The following is a 19858-nucleotide window of genomic DNA, read 5'->3' as shown; positions in this document are numbered from 1 at the left end:
CACCAATATAGTAAGTAGGGTGTAATAAAAAAAAATATGTTTCAAAATGTATTAAAGATATTTTCCTAGCACAAATTGTGTTTAATAAAATAATTGTATTGGTTTACTATTGAAAACTGTAAAGCTGTATTGCCCATTATTATTATTGTGATAAAATGATAGAGTGCTACTTCCCCATTTGTTAATGGAACGGTCCATGTAGTAGCAGCCTATTGAAAGACTGCAAGTTCTATACTGTTTATAATCAGCTGTAACTTTAAAGCCAAATGAATGCATACACGTCACACGGCTTTGCCAGTTGATCGTTCTCATTACAACCATGTCGCTTTGAAATCAGTCCGTTAAGATTTTTGAAAAATGGCATCGTTCTCTCCGATAAGCTTTTATGCGAAAGGTTGGACATCTACGGGCTATAAGAAAGGTGAGTAAAATTCACATGCGTGCGATGTATTATTTCTTTATTACAAACCAACTTTTTGCAAATTTTGTTTAGCATTCAGTGCATCCCTCGCTTTATGTCGTACAATCTATGAAATTATGGAAAGAATTTGTAGAGTAGATATACTATATATTTGGTAATTCCTTATGTTTCGATACACAGCATACTTGAATTGAATATTGTGGTATTCTGTTAAGGTATTATAGTATACTTGAATATTTATATGTATAATACTAGTCAGATATATAATCGTTAATGTTCATTATGTTAATTCTTTATAATGTAGGCAATTTCATTACTTACGGTATATACTACTGTCCAAATGTCCAAATGGTATAATAATAATAACTTTATTTGAAGACAAGTTTTAATCAGTGGCACACGTCATACGGTGCGTTCACAATAAATAAAATATGAATATATTGTTGTCAAGGTCAAATCTAGATGAAATTTATTACTGTATTCACATTCACATATTATACTAAAACGACCCCTTGATTTGATTTCAAAGCAGCCTTATAAACTATATTATCATGTTTGATTAAAATTTAATATATTCAATTGTGCATTAGAAAATACATGCAACTGCTCCTAGGCAACAGGAAAATTACATTGATGGTAATCTGCGCTGATATTATGATTAATAGTGTACTACTGAATTATAACGTCTGCCTGCTACTATATATTTTTCTTTTTATACCTGATAAGTCCAATATAGAACTGTATTTTATTTAGGCAGTGGGCCAGGTGTATACCCCAATATTTGTTCTAGAATTGTATGTTAATGTAAGTTTCGCTGGTGGTTGCATAAGAATGTGATATCTAATTAGTGTCAAATGCATAAGGGTTTGACAGATATGACATCATCATTTTATACCACACTAATTATTAGCCTTGACTAGTTGAGATTTTGCCAATTAACTGATTCTGTTCACACAATAATTTTGAAATGTTTAATAGATTGTTTTTAGAGGAAAATTAAATTTTCCTATGCCGGCTTCAAGCTGTGTTGGAGTTGGTTGATGACATCGAAACAAAAGGACTCAAGCTGATGATAGAAGCAACTATACTAGTTGTAATTATGTACTTATTCTTCTAATAATACATAGCTTTGCTTCAGGAATATAGATAATTACATACCTGCTAGGAAATATCTAAAATAATGATGTTATAAATCTGTACTGTATTACTCGCAGTGGTTTACTGGCGGTGATCACGCGTTTCGTATGATTTTGCATCTAATGATGACAGTCAAAATACTGTAGCTCAAAAATAATTTGAGATAATATGCAGCATATAGTGTACCTGATGTAGAAAGCGTCTTTATGATCAACTAAGTTACATTAGTGCAGAAGACATCATACATTTAAAAAAAATAGTTCGCTAGAGACACGTGGAGGAAAAACCAAAATTGAATGTTTGATATCGCCTGTAAATTGTAATTATTATTCATGGTCATTAACTCAAGTTTTGCTCTATTAGTAGTGTTACACCCAACCTGGTTTTTTTTTTTTTTTTTTTTTATTGTAGTTCATCTGATTTGAAATTTCCCCAGAGGGAATAGCCATTTCCCTGAAATGTCCCTTTTAGGTATTCTTTAGTGTATGCTGCATTCCTCTATGTTGTTTAGCTGTTTTTGCAGTAAAGATTTTCCTCGTTTTTAACGAATTTCGTGCTGTTCTGCATTTTTGAGAACCTCATTAAGATTTTACTGAGGGAGACTATCACATCAAATTCAGTTTTTAGAGTGCCGATGCATCTTTTGATTTTCTTAACACAGTTTGTTCAACTTTAGATCGATATTGAAAATCTTGTCCTAATATATACATATACAATATGTCAGGCTCATGTTCCTTCATCCTTATACAGTATGTCACTGATTTTCCTTGTACCATGTATAAATTGAAAACAAAGACTGGGAAAACAATCCAGAATTATTTTAATTTTTATGATATTAGGCCCTATAAAAATATTAGTTTATCACCCTATCTAGGCTGGAAATGAGGGAGGAAGCCTTTTTTTTATTTTTCTAAAGTCAAATATCACCCTCGGGTGGTTGTTTGCTGATGCATCTACTAATAAAAAAAAAAAAAAAAATTAAACTTATTATCTTTTTTTCAAATTTTTTTTTTTTTTTAATGTTTTTTTTTTTTTTAGTACCATAGAAGACATGTGCGTGAGGGTGATAAACTAATAATTTTTTTTTATTGGGCTTAGGAAGTGTATGTTAAGATTACTTAAAAACAAAATGTTTGGACTCAACTGTTTAGACCCTAGTATTGTTTGAATTTTTGCATGGCAAAGTAGTAATATATATTTATGATTCAACGCAGTACACCACGTTGATAGTTCTGAAAAAAACTGTTGATGAGAATACCTCGATGTTTGGTTCAGACCCTATAACCAAAACTCCAGGCCTTCATGACCTATGTTTTTTTTTTTTGACAAAGAGACTAATGGTTACATGTCTGGTGAAATCAAAGCCTGGGGACTAGTCGACTTGCACTTAAAAACCATCGTCGCATTGGATTAATTTTGACCAAGACAAAGGGTACCCCATCTACCCAAGCCAAAATATATTGTTGTTCGCAATTTGATTTAAATAAGCAGTAGTGTTTTTACAATAGTGTTGCGGATGTGTGTTCAGCCTAATGATTTACCGTTTTTTACACTGCCAACTGAGAATAAGCCTGTGTTAATTCTCAAGTGATACCGGATACATTTTCTATCTACACCGAACACAAATTTTGGGTGAGCTTGAGTTACACTCAATTACATCAGCAACTAACACGGTTTCAAATAGCATCCTTAATTTTTGTTTTGATGGTGATTATCACATTTGCTCAAGTTGATTGAGTTGTGATGGCACCACAATCATAGTCAATAATGAAGCGATATGTCAGCAGATATTTCTGAAATAAAATAATTAACGGTATATATTTCTGAAAATAGTGTAGCCTTTGAGTTTAACTTAAATCTCATATTTATTGCGAATTGGATTGATGCTTGGATCATGGGTCCCTGATAATAAATTTATATTATTTATTTATTTATTTTTATTTATTTATTTTACTTTTTAGATTTATTTCTTTAACTTTATTTTTATTTTCATTTTTTGTACTTTTTTTTTTTTCTAAAAAGTGAATTGATCTTCTGCTATTTAAATTTTTTAAAGATTTGTTGTTGTAACTTTTGTAATGAAATTGAGAAAGCTAACCCCAGTAAGTTAAAATCAAGTCTGTGAAATTTTTATTTTGGTGGAGTACCTGAATTGGAATTTATAGACCAATTTATTTTTGTATAAAATTTTTGAAAAAAAAAAAAAAATTATATATTCATGTTATAATGGCAATGTTTTCTGTGAAGGTGGGTTGTCGAGGACTTCATACTTAATGTAATAGTGATTAGGTTTATTTTTGAAGTCCTGCCTGAACACCCAGTGGATTGTTTTGTGACCGTCTTCTTTTGGCAATAAAAAGAATAGGAATAAACTTATTTATGGAAGAGGCATTAATATGATATGGTAGACCACACCAATCGTTTACTCTAGCTAGTGAGAAAAACTTTTGATGATGCTTGATATCAGTGAATTTTCCTAATTTTAAAAATGATCATGGCCCCTGTTTATTAAGAAGTATGTGAAAATTTGAAAAATACTCTAGGATTTACATTATCATATCCATGGACCTCTGTTGTCGAAAGGCTATAGACTGTTGGAATTTTCATACTCTTTGGTACTATATTACGTATTTCCGTAATTCCTCAGAGATAAGCGCATGTCTCGGGTATGAGCCACCCCCTACTTTACAGTAGGTGCAATGTCGTGTACCAGCATTTCCCCAGGCAAAAGCACAATGAATCATATGAATGTAGCCCAACAGACTTTTAAAAATATTTATAAAAAAAACAAAAAACAAAAACAAAAACACATTAGCTTTAATTTCAAAGTGATTATTTTGACATTTAAATTTTGATTTACTCCTTTAAAATTATTAAATTATTCAGTTTGTTGCCTGCACTTTACATTATCAAGTTAACAACTTTTAATTATTTTATAAATGTCACCCATATTATTATGTTGCATCAACACGTTCTGTACAATGATGTTCTGCTAATGTAATTAATGATAACATTTTAATGTATGCTTCAATCTGCTAGGCATCTGGAAACAGAAGACCAACTAATTCAGTGCTTGATAACCTAATGAACTAATTGGCCACTAACTCAATTTGTTTTATGGTATTATGTTTGTGGGTTTTTGCCCCATCTTATTTTATCATAGTTCGAAGTTATAAATTCTGCATCAAATACTCTTATCGTTCCATCGTTTTAGCTGTAAAATTTATCCAGATACAGATTCTGTTTTATTCATAGAATATGGAAATATACAGCAAGTACATTTTTAAGTCACTGAAATTTTATAAAACACCCTAGTTCCATATAGATAAAAAAATACAATGGCTAGTAAAAGTATTAAAATTCCAACACTCAAACAATATTTAATTTAAAGCATTATCATAATATATGAAGATATTAATTTTAATATAAAATATTAAAATGTCGAATAAAAATTCTAGTTAAAAATGTTATAATAAGAATAAAATAAAAGATTCCAGTTAAAATTTAAAATTATTAAATTTCAGATTAAATCAATAAGGCCATTTAAAATACTGTACTGTACATAACATAAACAAAAATACCAGTATCCAATCTAAATGAATATAGTATAAATGAATGCTTGCATCTGTTTGTTCTACATTTAATTGATCTGTACAAATTATTTCTATCTTTTGAAATTTGTATGGATGTGACCCAGCATTATAGGATTTGAAACACAAACTAGGCACCATAGTTGGATTTATTGGGAATTTGGAGCCCAGCCGTCCTGTCACTCCTCAAATTTTAGAAAATCCAAAAAATTGGAGGAAAAGAAAATTACAATAACAGATTTAAGTCTGAGAGTGCCATTTCCTGGCAATAGTTCCATACGCAAAATCTTTGAAAAACCCCAGTCCAACCATGGTGGGTATGAGGCAGTCTGAAGCTTCCATCTGCAAAATATCTTTTCTGTTCCCCCTCCCTCTCCCTCCCACCCCTTTTTTACAATTCATGGTGAAACTCGACAAAAAAATGTCACAACTCTACCATTGATAGATTTTTTTTTAGATGTCGTCTTTGATAAATGATGCTGAATTAGAAAAAAAAAAACCACATTATATTTTGCTTCAGATATTGTATAACAGTTAACAACAATAAAACTTTAAATATCTTAAAATTAATTGGTACAGCTTTGTGAGTGTTGCCATGTTTATTTAAAATTTCACTGAAATATTACAAAACATGATCAAAATGTCTATGTTGGTGATCAGTCATTGGAGGTTCACACATACTTTCAGACAGAGTACTAAAACCAGTGATTCAAATTAAAGGAAAATTGAAAAAAAAGTATTATAAATGGATTCTGGTATGAACCTTCTGCAATAAACAAGGAAATCTGACACCAATCAGATCTAAGCTTTTAACTAAACGATAAATTAGTTTGTCATGTTTATTTCCAGTTGATTGATCTGTGTTTTTTTCCCCTAAAGAAGCATAGTTTATTTTCAACACCATAAATTTCTTTAGAAGTAGCATCTTATGATAGCAAGATATAGGTCAGGCCAATATTTTTTCAATATCCTTTTTTTAACAGAGCAATTCTCCATTAATTAAAGATAATTCCAAATTTTATTGCTATGAGGCTTGGAGTGTATAAGATAAAATATCGTTCATTGTCATAGACATGAGACTTGTTTTTCTCTAGAGAAACTAATAAAGAACATATAATTTATAAATAATCAAATATTATATGTAGGAGTATGTAGTGCTCGAATAATGGAACTATGATGAACAGATCGTATCAGGCAAAGCTAACAACGAAAAAGTTCCTTATCAATTGTTTGAAAAGTGCAGCCCACGATCTGTCACTGTCAAAGCAAGTGTCATACTATTCCACCATAGGGGCTGCTCTATTTGTCTAATGGTCTAAATTGTTATTGCTTCATCACAAATCGCTCCAATACATTATGCATAAGGAAATAAAATAAAATATGACTTGAAGGTGCATATGGTTATGTCATAGCTGCATTATTTTATTGTTTTGACAAAATATAAATATTTATTATGTAACCAGCCCTGGCAAAACCAGCCATTTTTAGGAAAAATTCAAAATTGAATTTTTAGTGTTTTCAGATTCTGCATGAATTCCTTTTTAAAATTAACAGTGTTTGTTTGAGGGAGATTGGTGGAGTATTAGCAAATTTATGGATATCAGCCATGTAGGTTTTGAGAAAACAGCTTCTAAAGATTCCAAAATCAATAAAATGTGTATTTTAAAAATATTTTTTTTTTTTTAGTTAGATTAAGTGATTGATATATTTTGCAGAAATGTTTTTCGATGCATTATCTTTTATAAAATACAAAAACCTGAAAATGTTCAAAATTCTGATTCTCAAACATTTTGAGCGCTTGTAGAAATTATAAATTTGCGACAAATGGAGAGTTTTACACATGTGAGTGCTGTTATAGAAATAAATGAATAAAACATCTTCTATAGAAGATGGAGACCATTTTAACAAACTCGCAGTCTTTATCATATTGCTCTTTCTTACTAAGTCGATAAATTAATAAGCTTTTAAATTAGGAAGCCAGTTTCCGTAAAATCGCTACAATGTCACTACAGTGTTTTCAGTGCAATCGTTGTAATGTGTAGAGTCTCTGGTGCAACAGGGAAGGCTCCCCGATTCGACCAACCAACCAAGATCACCGAAAGCTATCGGCGATAGCGTGTAACGATTGTATGAAAACCAAGCTTTAAGTAAAAACCTTTTTTAAGAATTAATAAAATGAATATAAATATTTGTACATACGTTATTGTTAATCTGTTTATTCTAGATCAAATCTAAAAGCATATTATGTTGTTATGCGTCTTATGATGCCGTGATGAATAATGTTACTGCTGAAAGTAGTTACGATCATTAGTTTTAATGCCAACGAATCCTGGTAGGATTTTTATTTAAATTTTGATATCATTAGGAAGCACTATACTTTGTGGCCCTCAAGCCAAACTCTGTGTATTCAAAGGACAGAACATAAAGGTCAAACATCAATTTTTTTTATTATATGTATTTTATGAATCGAATATTAAGTAATCAGATATGAAAATGGAAATTAAAGATAGTAGTCTGATTAATCCTATTGTGCTATTAGTACGTAATCAGTATAAAAACGACAGGTTGCTATGGTTACAAGTGACATCAAATGCAATATGTTTTCTGAATACAGTTAATGTTTTTTTGAAAACAAACTGCATTTTACTCAACATGAATTTAACCAATAACAGCAATGCAGTAAATTGAGTTTTACAGATTCTATGAATATAATTCTATTAACAAGAATTAAGAGCAATAAAAATCAGTATTTATAAAAAATTTTATATAAATATATAGATGTAAATAGATGAGGTGCTTAATTTTTCATGATTTTTTTGAAATAAATGTTTGTGAATGTTTTCAACCAGAGGTCTAAATTTGAATTAACAAACAAAACAAAGGGTCTGTCTCTAGTGATACTCATCTGTTTGTTTTAATATACATTTGCTTATGTAGTGCCACTATTGATTTTTATTTAAACAGATATATTTATATACCATATTTGTATATAAACAGATAAAAAATATATAATATTTATTATTTTTATATAATATCCAAATGTGTGTCAGTTCCACTAAAAACTCTAAAATGTGTTGCAATTCATTGAGTGAGTGTGAAATATAATTTCCATGGTTGCGTGATGCATAGTATACATTATATTACATGGTTGCATGTAATTACATGGTTGCGTGATAAAATATTGATGTGATTTAATCATTTTTAGCCGACATATGAGTCAAGAAGTTAAAACTTACAGATGCACGGCCTCCAATTTAATGAATCTCATAACTCTTTGGTCGACCCCTGCTACATTAATTTTAGAAAACGTAACACTTCTGTTAGTCAGTGCCACAAATCCTTCGCTGGCAGTTTATTTCTCAAGATTTTCAGTTGTTGTATGTTAATTTACAGGTAGTGTGAAATATTGTATGATGGTGGCTGGTTGAAATAATACCTGCCTTCTAAACTTCACTGCAGAGCAGTTGGAGGGGAGGTTAATCTGGAGCCAAATTTTTGTAACTTGTAATCAGGGAATTTAATAGTGTCAGTATAAATATGTTAATGTTTTATGTATATTAGCATGATACATGAAACTCTAAAATACTGAATCTCGTAGTAATGTTTCATAATAATTATTTTGTAAAAACATTTAAAAAAAAAGAGTAAAAAAAAATGGTTCCAAACCAGGATTTGAACCCCTGTCATCAAATTCTACTTCAATTTCAAAATAACATTTATTAACTTCCTTTGTAGCAATATGCAAAAAGATGAAATTCATTGAGAAGTCCTATCTATCGAGAATTATTTGTAACTATATCGTTTACAGCAGTCACTTATTGATTATTCGGAGTGCAGTAAATCCGTAATGTATGTGTATTATAATAATAATGCTTATTACATCATGGTGTTTAAAAGCCAGTGTTTGAGATACTCTCATGTAATAGCTAATCAAAAAAGAAATATGCAATTCATTATTTCAGTTGCTAACTTTGTATATTTAATTAGGGGATTAGCCTCAAGTTGAATATTAGAATGAATAAATGTTTTGTTTTTTTTTTGTTGCCAATTAAAAGAATTTAATAGTACTAGCCTACTAATATTTTCACAAGCTTGGAATGGCTGGTATTTAGTTATCAATTTACCGAGTAAAGAGTGTAAATCAGCGAAAAACTGACTTGTATTGATCTGTTGCAATTTGGTAACACATGTCAGTGGTGGCGTCAGCATTCATCCGACAGATGGTCCATCTCTCCCCGACAGGTGGGGACTGAGTGATTTCACAAATGATGCCAGAAAATGGCAATTTTAGGCTAGCTGTCGTGGGTTTGGAAAACGATTCCCAGACAGGTCTTACCGCAACTTTTTGATGGCTTGGCAAAGAGTCTATGACAGCTGGGCCTGCGCTCAGCTGGCCCTACTGCTGGCGCCAACCTTGCATAATATTTGATCCTTTTAAATAATTGGTGCATTTTTTTTTCTTGGTTTACCAAATTTTACACTAGATGGTTGCATAAAAATTAATATTTTACATCCTGTAATTGGAGAGCTTGGTTCTAAATTAAAATATGATTAAAGTAAAATAAAATTTACTAAAGTTATGATTACAACAGAGTAAGGTTGAATGTAAACATATGAAGATTAAATTAATTAACTATCTGTTGCATGTTATTGTTTGCTTTTTTATTGAATGATGAATATAAAGCTATTTCAATATAATTATATTGTTTCATTCCTACATATTTAATATGCATTGTAAAGCTATAAAGCTACGAGTTGCAATAGGAATTATGACATTTGGCATCTGCTCTTTGTGAGTTTTTATTTTAAAATCATGAAGTACAAATTTTAAGGATGGTTTCTCACATTTTGTTTTATTTTAATTTGGTCCTACACAAATTGAGGTAGCCTCTGCAAATCATCATGCCTATCTAAGTGTTTGTCAATCAAAAATTAAAAAAATGATGAAATAATAATATTATATTGATGTGTTCCAAAGTTGTTTGCATTACAGAATTTTTCCAAATATATTTTGATACTTATTTCGATTATTCTGTGGATTGTTTCGTGTAATGTTTACAGCGGTGGGTCAAGGAACTTGAAATAGAGGGCGTCCAGGGAGGTTTGACAGTTTGAGGGTGTAGACCACATTAACCAAACCATGGTTGGGCTGAGGTGCGAACTGTATATTTATTAAGGAACATCTACAGTAGATGGCTGGAAATGGCTCGCTAAGACTTGAACTTGAAATACAATTTTTTTTCCCTTCGTTTTGTATATTTATGAAAAATTGGGGGTTGGGATAGGGGGCAGCTAGGCCTCTGTTGAATCCACCTATAGATATCTGCAAACATTTCAAATTTGTACATATCTTATTGTAGTACTGAAGACGTACATGTAGAAACCCATTACAATCGCTCCATCACTTACAGCTATCATGTTACATGGTTGATCGGGCCGGAGAGCGAAAGAATAAAAGCATAAACCAATATTCAAAAAGTTATGCCTGAAGTAAGAAACTGGGTCGATAGTAAATGTGCTGCTGTGCCATTAAGTATTGATTGAGTAAATGGGCTTTGGAGAACGCCCGAGTAATGACCGCTAATAAAGAATCTACTTTTTACAGCCTCATAACTGACAGTACTTTTGACAGATCAAACACACACCAGCAGCCAATTATTCTCATATTATTTATTTGATTAATATTTTTGTGCCAATAATATTTTCATTTGAGATCTGTTTATTAGTGTGGTTCTAACGCTTGCCATTTATAATTATGCATAGTGAAATGAAAGTGGATAGTAAAATGTAAACTTTCAAACATTTATTTAAAATTTAATTTAAATTTTTACTAATTCAAATATACAGAACAAAGAGCATTGTTGCAAATGATTGATTGCTTGTTTCTACGTTATAGTATTGTACGTTTAACCTGAATGTATGAAAGGCAACATTAATTTGGTTGATCAGCATTCGCAATTATTTTCAAAACAAGTTCATTATGATAATTGGGGTGTACCACATCCATTCTTTTATAGCTGCTTAAAATGTAAATATTCTGAATTTATGTTGTGAATATCAGACATTTTTTTTGTTTAAATTAGACATGCATAATTGTTGACATTTAACACTGTAAATATACTGTAGACTAGACTTGAAAACAAGCTAGGCCGTACCAGTCGTTTAGACATGAGGGGATGGGGGATATAAAAGCATTAGTAGTGATGATAAAAATGGCTGAATTTTAATTAGGTTGTGTTGTTCATTCTTATTAGAATTTCCTTTCTTGGAGAATCATTTTGTGCTGTTAAAATTTAGAATAAATGTAATGATAGAACTGGTTACAATCTGGAACTTTGGTGAAAAGTTGTTTTTTCAAAAGGCATCTATGCTGCCAGATTATATTTATGTACAGATGAGAGTAGCTGGTACCGGTTTACTGTACCGGGTAGCTCAGACACAAGAAGACCATTAGAGGTGAAGCAAGTTACTGCGTGAACTAGTCCACATCTCAAGCGACTTCGGTATAAAGCCCCATTAAAAAACTACAATATATATGAGCACCCTATTAGCAATCAGAACATTACCAGACAGATGCCAAGCAATGCTGTAGCTAGAATTTTCAAACAGTGCAGGACGATATGAGGGTGGACCCATTTACAAAATACAAATAATGTGGACCCATTTTCTTTAAATGTTTACCCATTTTATGCAAAAATATAAAAAATATGGACTCTATTATTTAACATTTTACCCATTTTAAGCTAAATATGAGAAATCTGGACCCATTTAACTACATAATTTTACCCATATTTATAAATGTGGACCCATTCTTTGTGGACCCATTAGAAAAATTGTGTGAGACTGTCCCAATGTTCCAATAGCTGACCAAGAAAACACTTTGTGCTGAAAAGATCCAACAAAGAATCAGTGTTTAAGCTGTCATTAGCCAAATCCTAATAAAAGCTGAATTTGGCTAAATATTTTCATTCAAAATTAGCCAAAAAGCTAATGAAATTAAAGCTTAATTCCTTATATTCTTTTGTTTTTGGCTAATCAACTTTCTATTTGGCTAATTATTTTCATACTGAGTTAGCCAAATTGCTAATATTGTTTTTGTCCAGCTTAAACTCTGAAGAATAAATGGGCATCCTTACAAAAAATCCACCTAATAAACCCCTAATGGCAAATACAATTCAGAAGTGCAAGCTGATATCTGGAACTCTCATTGACATCTTAACAGCAACTCTGTCCTACCAAAGAGATGGTGCAGTTTCTTGATGAATTCACATTTTGAGATTACCATGCTTAAAGCGAAAGAACATGAGTGATTTCAAATTATCGCTGTCCCATGCTTTTGATATGACATCATTACATCAAGCTTTGCCTAAAGATAGAAACATGGCATATTTCATCTCTTTAGATTGGCATTCATAAAGTTAATTTTGCCAAGCTTGTACTGTGCACTTAACCTCCAAAAAGTAATGGACATTAAATAGCAAACAATCTTATACAGTATGATCATCCTACTCTAATGTTTGCCTGGTTTGCTATAGATGTACTATTTATTCCTGTAATTTCCAACCATTCCGTCAAGTATTTTACAAGATTGTACATCTGTATCATGTAGGCATTGTAGAGATTGTTGTATTATACCGATTAATTTTGGGGCATAATAAAACGGGAAAACTCAAAATTATGGATGCAAATTATGTGTGATGGATGCTAGTTTCAGGGGTTATGTATGTTGTATTAAAGTAAACAATGATAACGTAGAATTAGAAGATTAAATGTCTCTTTTTAGATTTGCAACTTAAATTAGTAATAGAGAACATGAGATTCTTTTTTGCAAATATCTGTGCTTGTATTACTTGGACTTGACAATACATTTTAATGAGTGTGTCATGCGATAACTATGTTACAACATGGCTAAAATTATTAAACTCTACATTTGAGTAACATGAGACAAGCATTAATTTAGAGGTGCATCTCACGTAGCAGGAGATAATTTGACCGATGATGAAAAGATGTAGGTGGGCCTTTATTATAGCATTAATGCTTCAAAGTATAATAACCAAGAGATTATTTTTTATATTATTTTTTATTGTTTAATTTTTTTTTATTATAAAGATGTTAATTTAATAGAAGTTTGTAGTAATAACATAAACAAGTTGTAAAGAAAGGTAAAAATTATTTTATTCACTCAATCATTGGCGTAATTAACATTTTATAAGGGTTTAGCGCGAGTTCGCATCCATATGAGATTAATACCCCACTCCTTTATTTAGAAAACACTTAATTTATCATCTTTACCCTTATATTTTTCAGCCTCTGATTGTCTAAACTTCATGCAAAATGGTTGTCAACTCATTAAGGTTCGGTCGTCATCACGTATGTATCATCGTATCTTCTCTCTGTCAGAGGATTTCGAAGAACTGCGATGGCATCCAACATCCAAGAAACCAGATAAAGCAAAGAGTAAGATGACATTTCATTGTTTTTTTTATTACGAAAAAATCAAAGATTTGCTTTAAATTTATTTATGCAGTGCAGAAATTGTTGTTTGATAAAGGGAATTCCCCAGGTATAAAACCTTCAGTAGTGGTCCAGTTTTGGGTTCAAGGGGTGTGCTTACACCAGATAAACTAAGGTAGATATTGTAATACCCTGTACCACATATATGGAGTATAAATTATTTGACAGATTGGGGACTCTTGTCCAATTGTCAAGTTTTATATGATATCATGAGGTACAGTAGTCCAACATCCACCATAGATATGTCACTGACAAGATATCAATTTTGTATTTGGCTATATTTTTCAGTTTCGGCATTCTGATGTGATAATTCTCTTTCTTGTCTTTTCGTTCTCTTTATTTTTATGGGGTTGCTTTTCTCTCTTTTTTCTGTCGCTTTTAGTACAGATAAACTAAGGTAGATATTGTAATACCCTGTACCACTTATATGGAGTATAAATTATTTGACAGATTGGGGACTCTTGTCCAATTGTCAAGTTTTATATGATATCATGAGGTACAGTAGTCCAACATCCACCATAGATATGTCACTGACAAGATATCAATTTTGTATTTGGCTATATTTTTCAGTTTCGGCACTCTGATGTGATAATTCTCTTTCTTGTCTTTTCGTTCTCTTTATTTTTATGGGGTTGCTTTTCTCTCTTTTCTCTGTCGCTTTTAGTACAGATAAACTAAGGTAGATATTGTAATACCCTGTACCACATATGTGGAGTATAAATTATTTGACAGATTGGGGACTCTTGTCCAATTGTCAAGTTTTATATGATATCATGAGGTACAGTAGTCCAACATCCACCGTAGATATGTCACTGACAAGATATCAATTTTGTATTTGGCTATATTTTTCAGTTTTGGCATTCTGATGTGATAATTCTCTTTCTTGTCTTTTCGTTCTCTTTATTTTTATGGGGTTGCTTTTCTCTCTTTTTTCTGTCGCTTTTAGTACAAAATTAATAATTAGTCATTATTTATACATTAACTGTTTCAAATATGTTTTTTTTTCTTTGTAATGAATTTGTAGTTAGAATAGACGACCTCAAAGAAGTACGGCATGGCAAAAATACGGAAACATTTCGAACCCCAGACATCAGCCAAGAATTCCCCGATGATCGTGCCTTTTCAATTATCTACAGCAATGAATATTTGACCCTTGACCTGATAGCCTCTTCAGCTGATGAAGCAAACATTTGGATAACAGGGCTTATGTATCTGATGAGTGGATGTCATCGAAGTAAGTATAATTATTATTTTACTTAATTAATTTTTTTATCACTTACAGACGTGAGGCCATTAATTGATTTTATGTTTCATTCTTTATTTGAACATTGTCATTTTTCATAGTTACCACACTCATATTCTATTGGCGTATTATCAGTGGAACCTTTGCTTTTATCACTTACCCTTTTTAGCTTTCGAAAAATGGATGTTGAGCGGAATTCTCTTGGTAAACAAAATTTAATTAGAGAGTTTTTAACATGTGCAAACATTTGATTAAAGTTCAATTAACATAATGACTCATGAAATTTAAAAAGATCTCCAAAGAAAAATTTAGACTATCAAATTTTATTTGACAAAAACATGTGGCATGCCTAATGGTCATGATGACATCACATCATGACCATATATAGGCACATCATGACCATATATAGGCACATCATGACCATATATAGGCACATCATGACCATATATAGGCACATCATGACCATATATGACTAAAATAAGCCAATCAAGTCACTCCTCACAACAAAATTGATTTTTATGTATTCCAGGGTTAACAAATAAAGTGGTAAAACAATCATTTAAATCCAACATTTTGTTATGAAGTTACAGGAGTTTAACATACAGCTGTTTGAAGAACAGTATCTAAGAAATCAGCATCACCAAGTCTTTAAAAAATGTTATTTAAACAATTGAAAATTGGGAAAATGACAACATAGGATAGATGATGTGTAGATATATAAAGGTTAGTTTTAATAGCGCAATAAAATAGATTTTGAAAATGTTGACATTCCAACATGCTATTTTAGAGGAGTGACTGGTTTGGCTGGTCTTCACCACATATATAGACAGATCATTACTAGCATTCATTCATCAACATTTATTTCAATTAATGGTAAATAACAATTAAAAAATAATAAGAGGTGTAACAGCAGTATGGACATAAATGAACACAGAAATAACTATTAACTAGATCTATACTAGGAGACGAAATACAATTGTCATGTAAGACCCTAAACGAAACAATGAAACTTAAAAAATATCAAGGAATCAAACTTAGAAAAAATGTATGTATACACATGCACAAATATGTGCATACAACATTTTTTTGTCAAATAAGATTTTATACTCTGTATAGAATATACCGTAAGTATAACATTCTATTCAGATAGAGTTTTAAACGATTAGGTCTTTTGCTGATTTAGAGGCATTTCACTAGAAAAGGATTTGACTGCCAGTAACAGGATTATCTACGTATAATGCTGGCGAAGGATTTATGGACTGTATGTCAGTGAGGAGATTATCTATGTCGATGTTATTGGTGAGGAGATTGTCCGCGTTAGGGACAAGATTACGTATGTTAGTATTAGTGAGAAGATTATGTACCTTCATATCGGGAGGGGATTATTCACGGTAGTGTCAGGGAGATATTATTTATGTCCCTGTAGAATAAATCTGTGTTCGGGAGGGAATTACCTTTCGAGTGCAGAATTATAGTATTGTAGTGATTTTGATTAGCAACAACAAATTAATTTTTTGTACTTTTGCTTTTCGGAAGAACCATAAAAGTTTTTGTTTTGACAATTGACAATTTAATGGCAATTGCTTAATGTTACAATTATAATAAGAAAAAATGAAAACTAAATACTGGCATATCAATTACTTATATCAACGCTTAAAAATTAATAAAACAAAAGAAAAGTATGTGGAAGGAAACAACATAAAGTTTGTGGACAAACTTTAAGACATGGTCACCAATTATAGTCAGAGTTAAATATAAGGGAAAACAAATAAATGTTTATTTTTAGTCTAGTTTAGAATGCTGGAGCATTAAAAACAAAATTAAATATAAGCCCCTAACAGGAGTGAAATAGTATTTAGTGATAATAATAATAATAATATTAAATAATAATAATTATTTAATAATAATAATAATAATTATATTAAAATCTTATTTTTGGAAATGTAAACAGAGATTCAAATATAAATTCACATAGGGGAGCATTTAATTAAATTTTTCAACTGTTAACATTTGTTTACAACTAGTATAATAAAGGTGTATAGCTACATACAGTAATAAAAAGGATAGAATGTTTACCTGTCATATACAGAGACCAGAGACTCTTTAAGATTGGATTTAAATATATGAAGATTAGTTAATATTTTGAACAAATAACGAATTCCATAGCTCAAGGCCATTTAAGAAAATAGATAAAACAATGTATTTGTGTTACTGTAGGCCTTACATGATATGGGGTAAGAAGGGGATTATGTATTTCAGTATTAGGGAAGAGTTGGGTCAGTGTTGAAATGGAGATTATGAAGTCACTTTGAGTTTAGGGGTTGGTTATGCCAGTTTTAGGGGGTATATGATTATTAGTGAATGGGATATTTTATGTGCCAGTGTTTGGAAAGAGTACGCAAGTCAATTTTAGTGATGGAAAGTATGTTAGCGGTAGAGGGGTTAGGCCTATCCATGTTGTTGTTAGGGAAGGGGTTTGCTATATACAATTATGCAATATTAGGGATAATTTTATGTCAGTGGTAGGGAGGAGATTATGTAATTATATATTTAATTGTTAGCTGGGGAATTAATTGTACTTTTGGAAAGGATATCGTGCTTCATTATGAGTGTTACTGTTGGTAGAAGGAGTTTTATAGTTTGTGTTGAAATTTTTTTCTGCAGAGAATGATGAACGCAAGCAAAGTGAGACCACCGTTTGTCACAACTTTTAATTTCCCACAAGCGCCAAAAATAATCGAGAAACAGAATTTTGAACATTTTCATAGATTTGTTTTGCATTTTATAAACGAAGATGTATTTAAAAGCATTTCTGCAAAATATCAATCACTAATCTAACTGGAAAGTATATTAAAATTATTTTTTAAATACAATATCTTAATAATAAACTGTTGATTTTGGAATCTTTGGAAACTGTTTTCTCAAAACCTACCTGGCTGATATCCAATGAATTAAATATTAATTACTTTGCTATAATGCTCAACCAATTTGCATCAAATAAACTATGTTTTAAAGAAGAATTCTTGCAGAATCTTAAACATCAAACACTCAAATCTGAGGTGTACATAAACACATCAGATTTCAAATGTTTACATTATATCGCTAACTGTGCAGTTATATTTGGATTAAATGAGGTGTTTTTATGGTGAGAATATGACTGTAAAGGAAATGAATTTGTGATTAATTCAGCAATCTCACCTATTTAGCAGCCTGTGTTATATGTTCATATGTTCATGAATTTTGGCTAGTGGTGATTCTGAAGTGTGGTGATGTGTGACAGTAGTTTATATGCCGGGCAATTGTCTCATCAAATATGTACCAGCCGTGTGAAATGTCAAATTCAAAACAACTTGTCATAAATTTGACGCATCAAAAAAACATGTTAGATGGACGTTGTAGTTTATTTAACCGGTGTACCTCTGTGGAAGTCATTACTAATGTTTAATTCAAAATTAGATTCGCAAAGCAATTAAAGGAAAAATGTATTTAGATTAATAATGCATTATAAAATGAATCACACAGTAATGAGGATTTTGTGTTACAATAGATAATGTGTGCTTTGTGAACATGCTAAAACTAGTAATTAATAGGTGTTTAGCAGATAGTAAACAGGAAAAAAGAAAAACATGTTTCTTAGGTCATGACAGTCAGCCAAAAAATTTACACATTTATCTTTGCAAAATGGTGTAACAATGAGTTATTGAACTTCCAGATTGTTTTATTCACAGCGTGAATACCATAAATGCTAGACTAAGCACTGCAGCGCTTAGAAAATTTGTGGAGGCTTTAGTGCAGAGCTTATTCGAGAGTGGTGCTTATAAAAAATATTTCCGTGGTGCTTTCCATGCCAGTTTCCATGTCCCCTATCTCACATAATCCCGTAGTTCAGTAGGTCTATCATAGGTCCTACAAATACATTGTAAATAAATGTTTATAAAGAAATGCTTGTGTCTTCATTGTGTTATTTATTCATTTTAACACTGTATACATTATATTCAAAACCCTGTTTCTCAAAGTGTTTCATTACGCCCAGGATATTATACACAGTGATTTCACGCTGCGGCGCTTATTCGAGAATGGCGCTTAGCGCAAAAAATCAAGTTTGATGTGGCGTTTATTTGAGAGCGGTGTTTATTTGAGCATTTAGTGTAACGATTTTTCAATTATTTTAGCTTAATAATTTAAACAAATAATATAATTCATTTATTTAATATAATTTATTACTGTTTTCAAAATGTATGTAAATTTTTTTCTTTTTCTCGGTTTTTTTTAAACCTCCAGTTTTAGATAATGTACATTAATCAAGAAGCAGTGACTTTAAATAAATATTTAAATAAATAAATAAATATTTTTATCTCTTTTTTTGGTTTGTATTTTTTAATCTTAAGTACAATTTATTGTTTTATTCATAAATAATTAATTTTTTAAAATTTAATATGTCTTAATATCATAACATCTGATTATAAATCCATTACTGATATAGTCTCTGCATTGTGATGAAGTTAATCCATCTCCAGCTAAGTTGACCATGTGTTTACTGTCAACAATGCTGTAGGTGTTATAGTGCAGTATTGTCTTGCTAGATAGTAAAGCCATATTATTAGTATTCTGTTATAGAAAATATATGCCCAAGTGTATAGTTACCAAGTTTATTCTGAATTAATTCAATTGTAGTATTATTAATTACTTTAAAAAATCCATTGTAAACATGCATATATTGATTTTTTGTATATAGAAATTTTGAACTGTGCACAATATGATATGCAATGTCAGATAATCTGATGCAGTTAGGTTAAGGACAAGATATGTATTAGAAATAAAATCAATTTTATTTATTGTATTCCAAAATATGTCAATCATTTTTTTAAATATTTATTGCCAGGACTTCCTCAGTTTATTTCATGTGAAACATACTATATGCATCTATGTGTCAAATTATTTTCACATTTTAAA

General features: G+C 30.9%; 1 protein-coding gene across 2 annotated transcripts in view; it reads left to right on the top strand.

The window, feature by feature from the left end:
* The first annotated feature begins 271 nt into the window (after positions 1-271).
* The window catches only part of LOC117099950 (inactive phospholipase C-like protein 2), a 97058-nt gene continuing 77471 nt past the window's right edge, over positions 272-19858 (top strand). For both annotated transcript variants that reach the window (XM_033239482.1, XM_033239481.1), the window contains exons 1-3: positions 272-421; positions 13456-13605; positions 14687-14896. In XM_033239482.1, coding sequence (XP_033095373.1) covers positions 358-421; positions 13456-13605; positions 14687-14896 — 424 coding nt within the window. In that variant the 5' untranslated portion in view covers positions 272-357. The remainder of the gene's footprint in view (positions 422-13455; positions 13606-14686; positions 14897-19858) is intronic.

Source organism: Anneissia japonica, unplaced genomic scaffold (assembly GCF_011630105.1).
Source record: "Anneissia japonica isolate Jap-2015-1 unplaced genomic scaffold, ASM1163010v1 scaffold287916_len461452_cov168, whole genome shotgun sequence".
Classification (NCBI taxonomy): domain Eukaryota; kingdom Metazoa; phylum Echinodermata; class Crinoidea; order Comatulida; family Comatulidae; genus Anneissia; species Anneissia japonica.
Note: the sequence above shows the minus strand (reverse complement) of the source record. Positions and strands in the feature narration are given on the sequence as shown.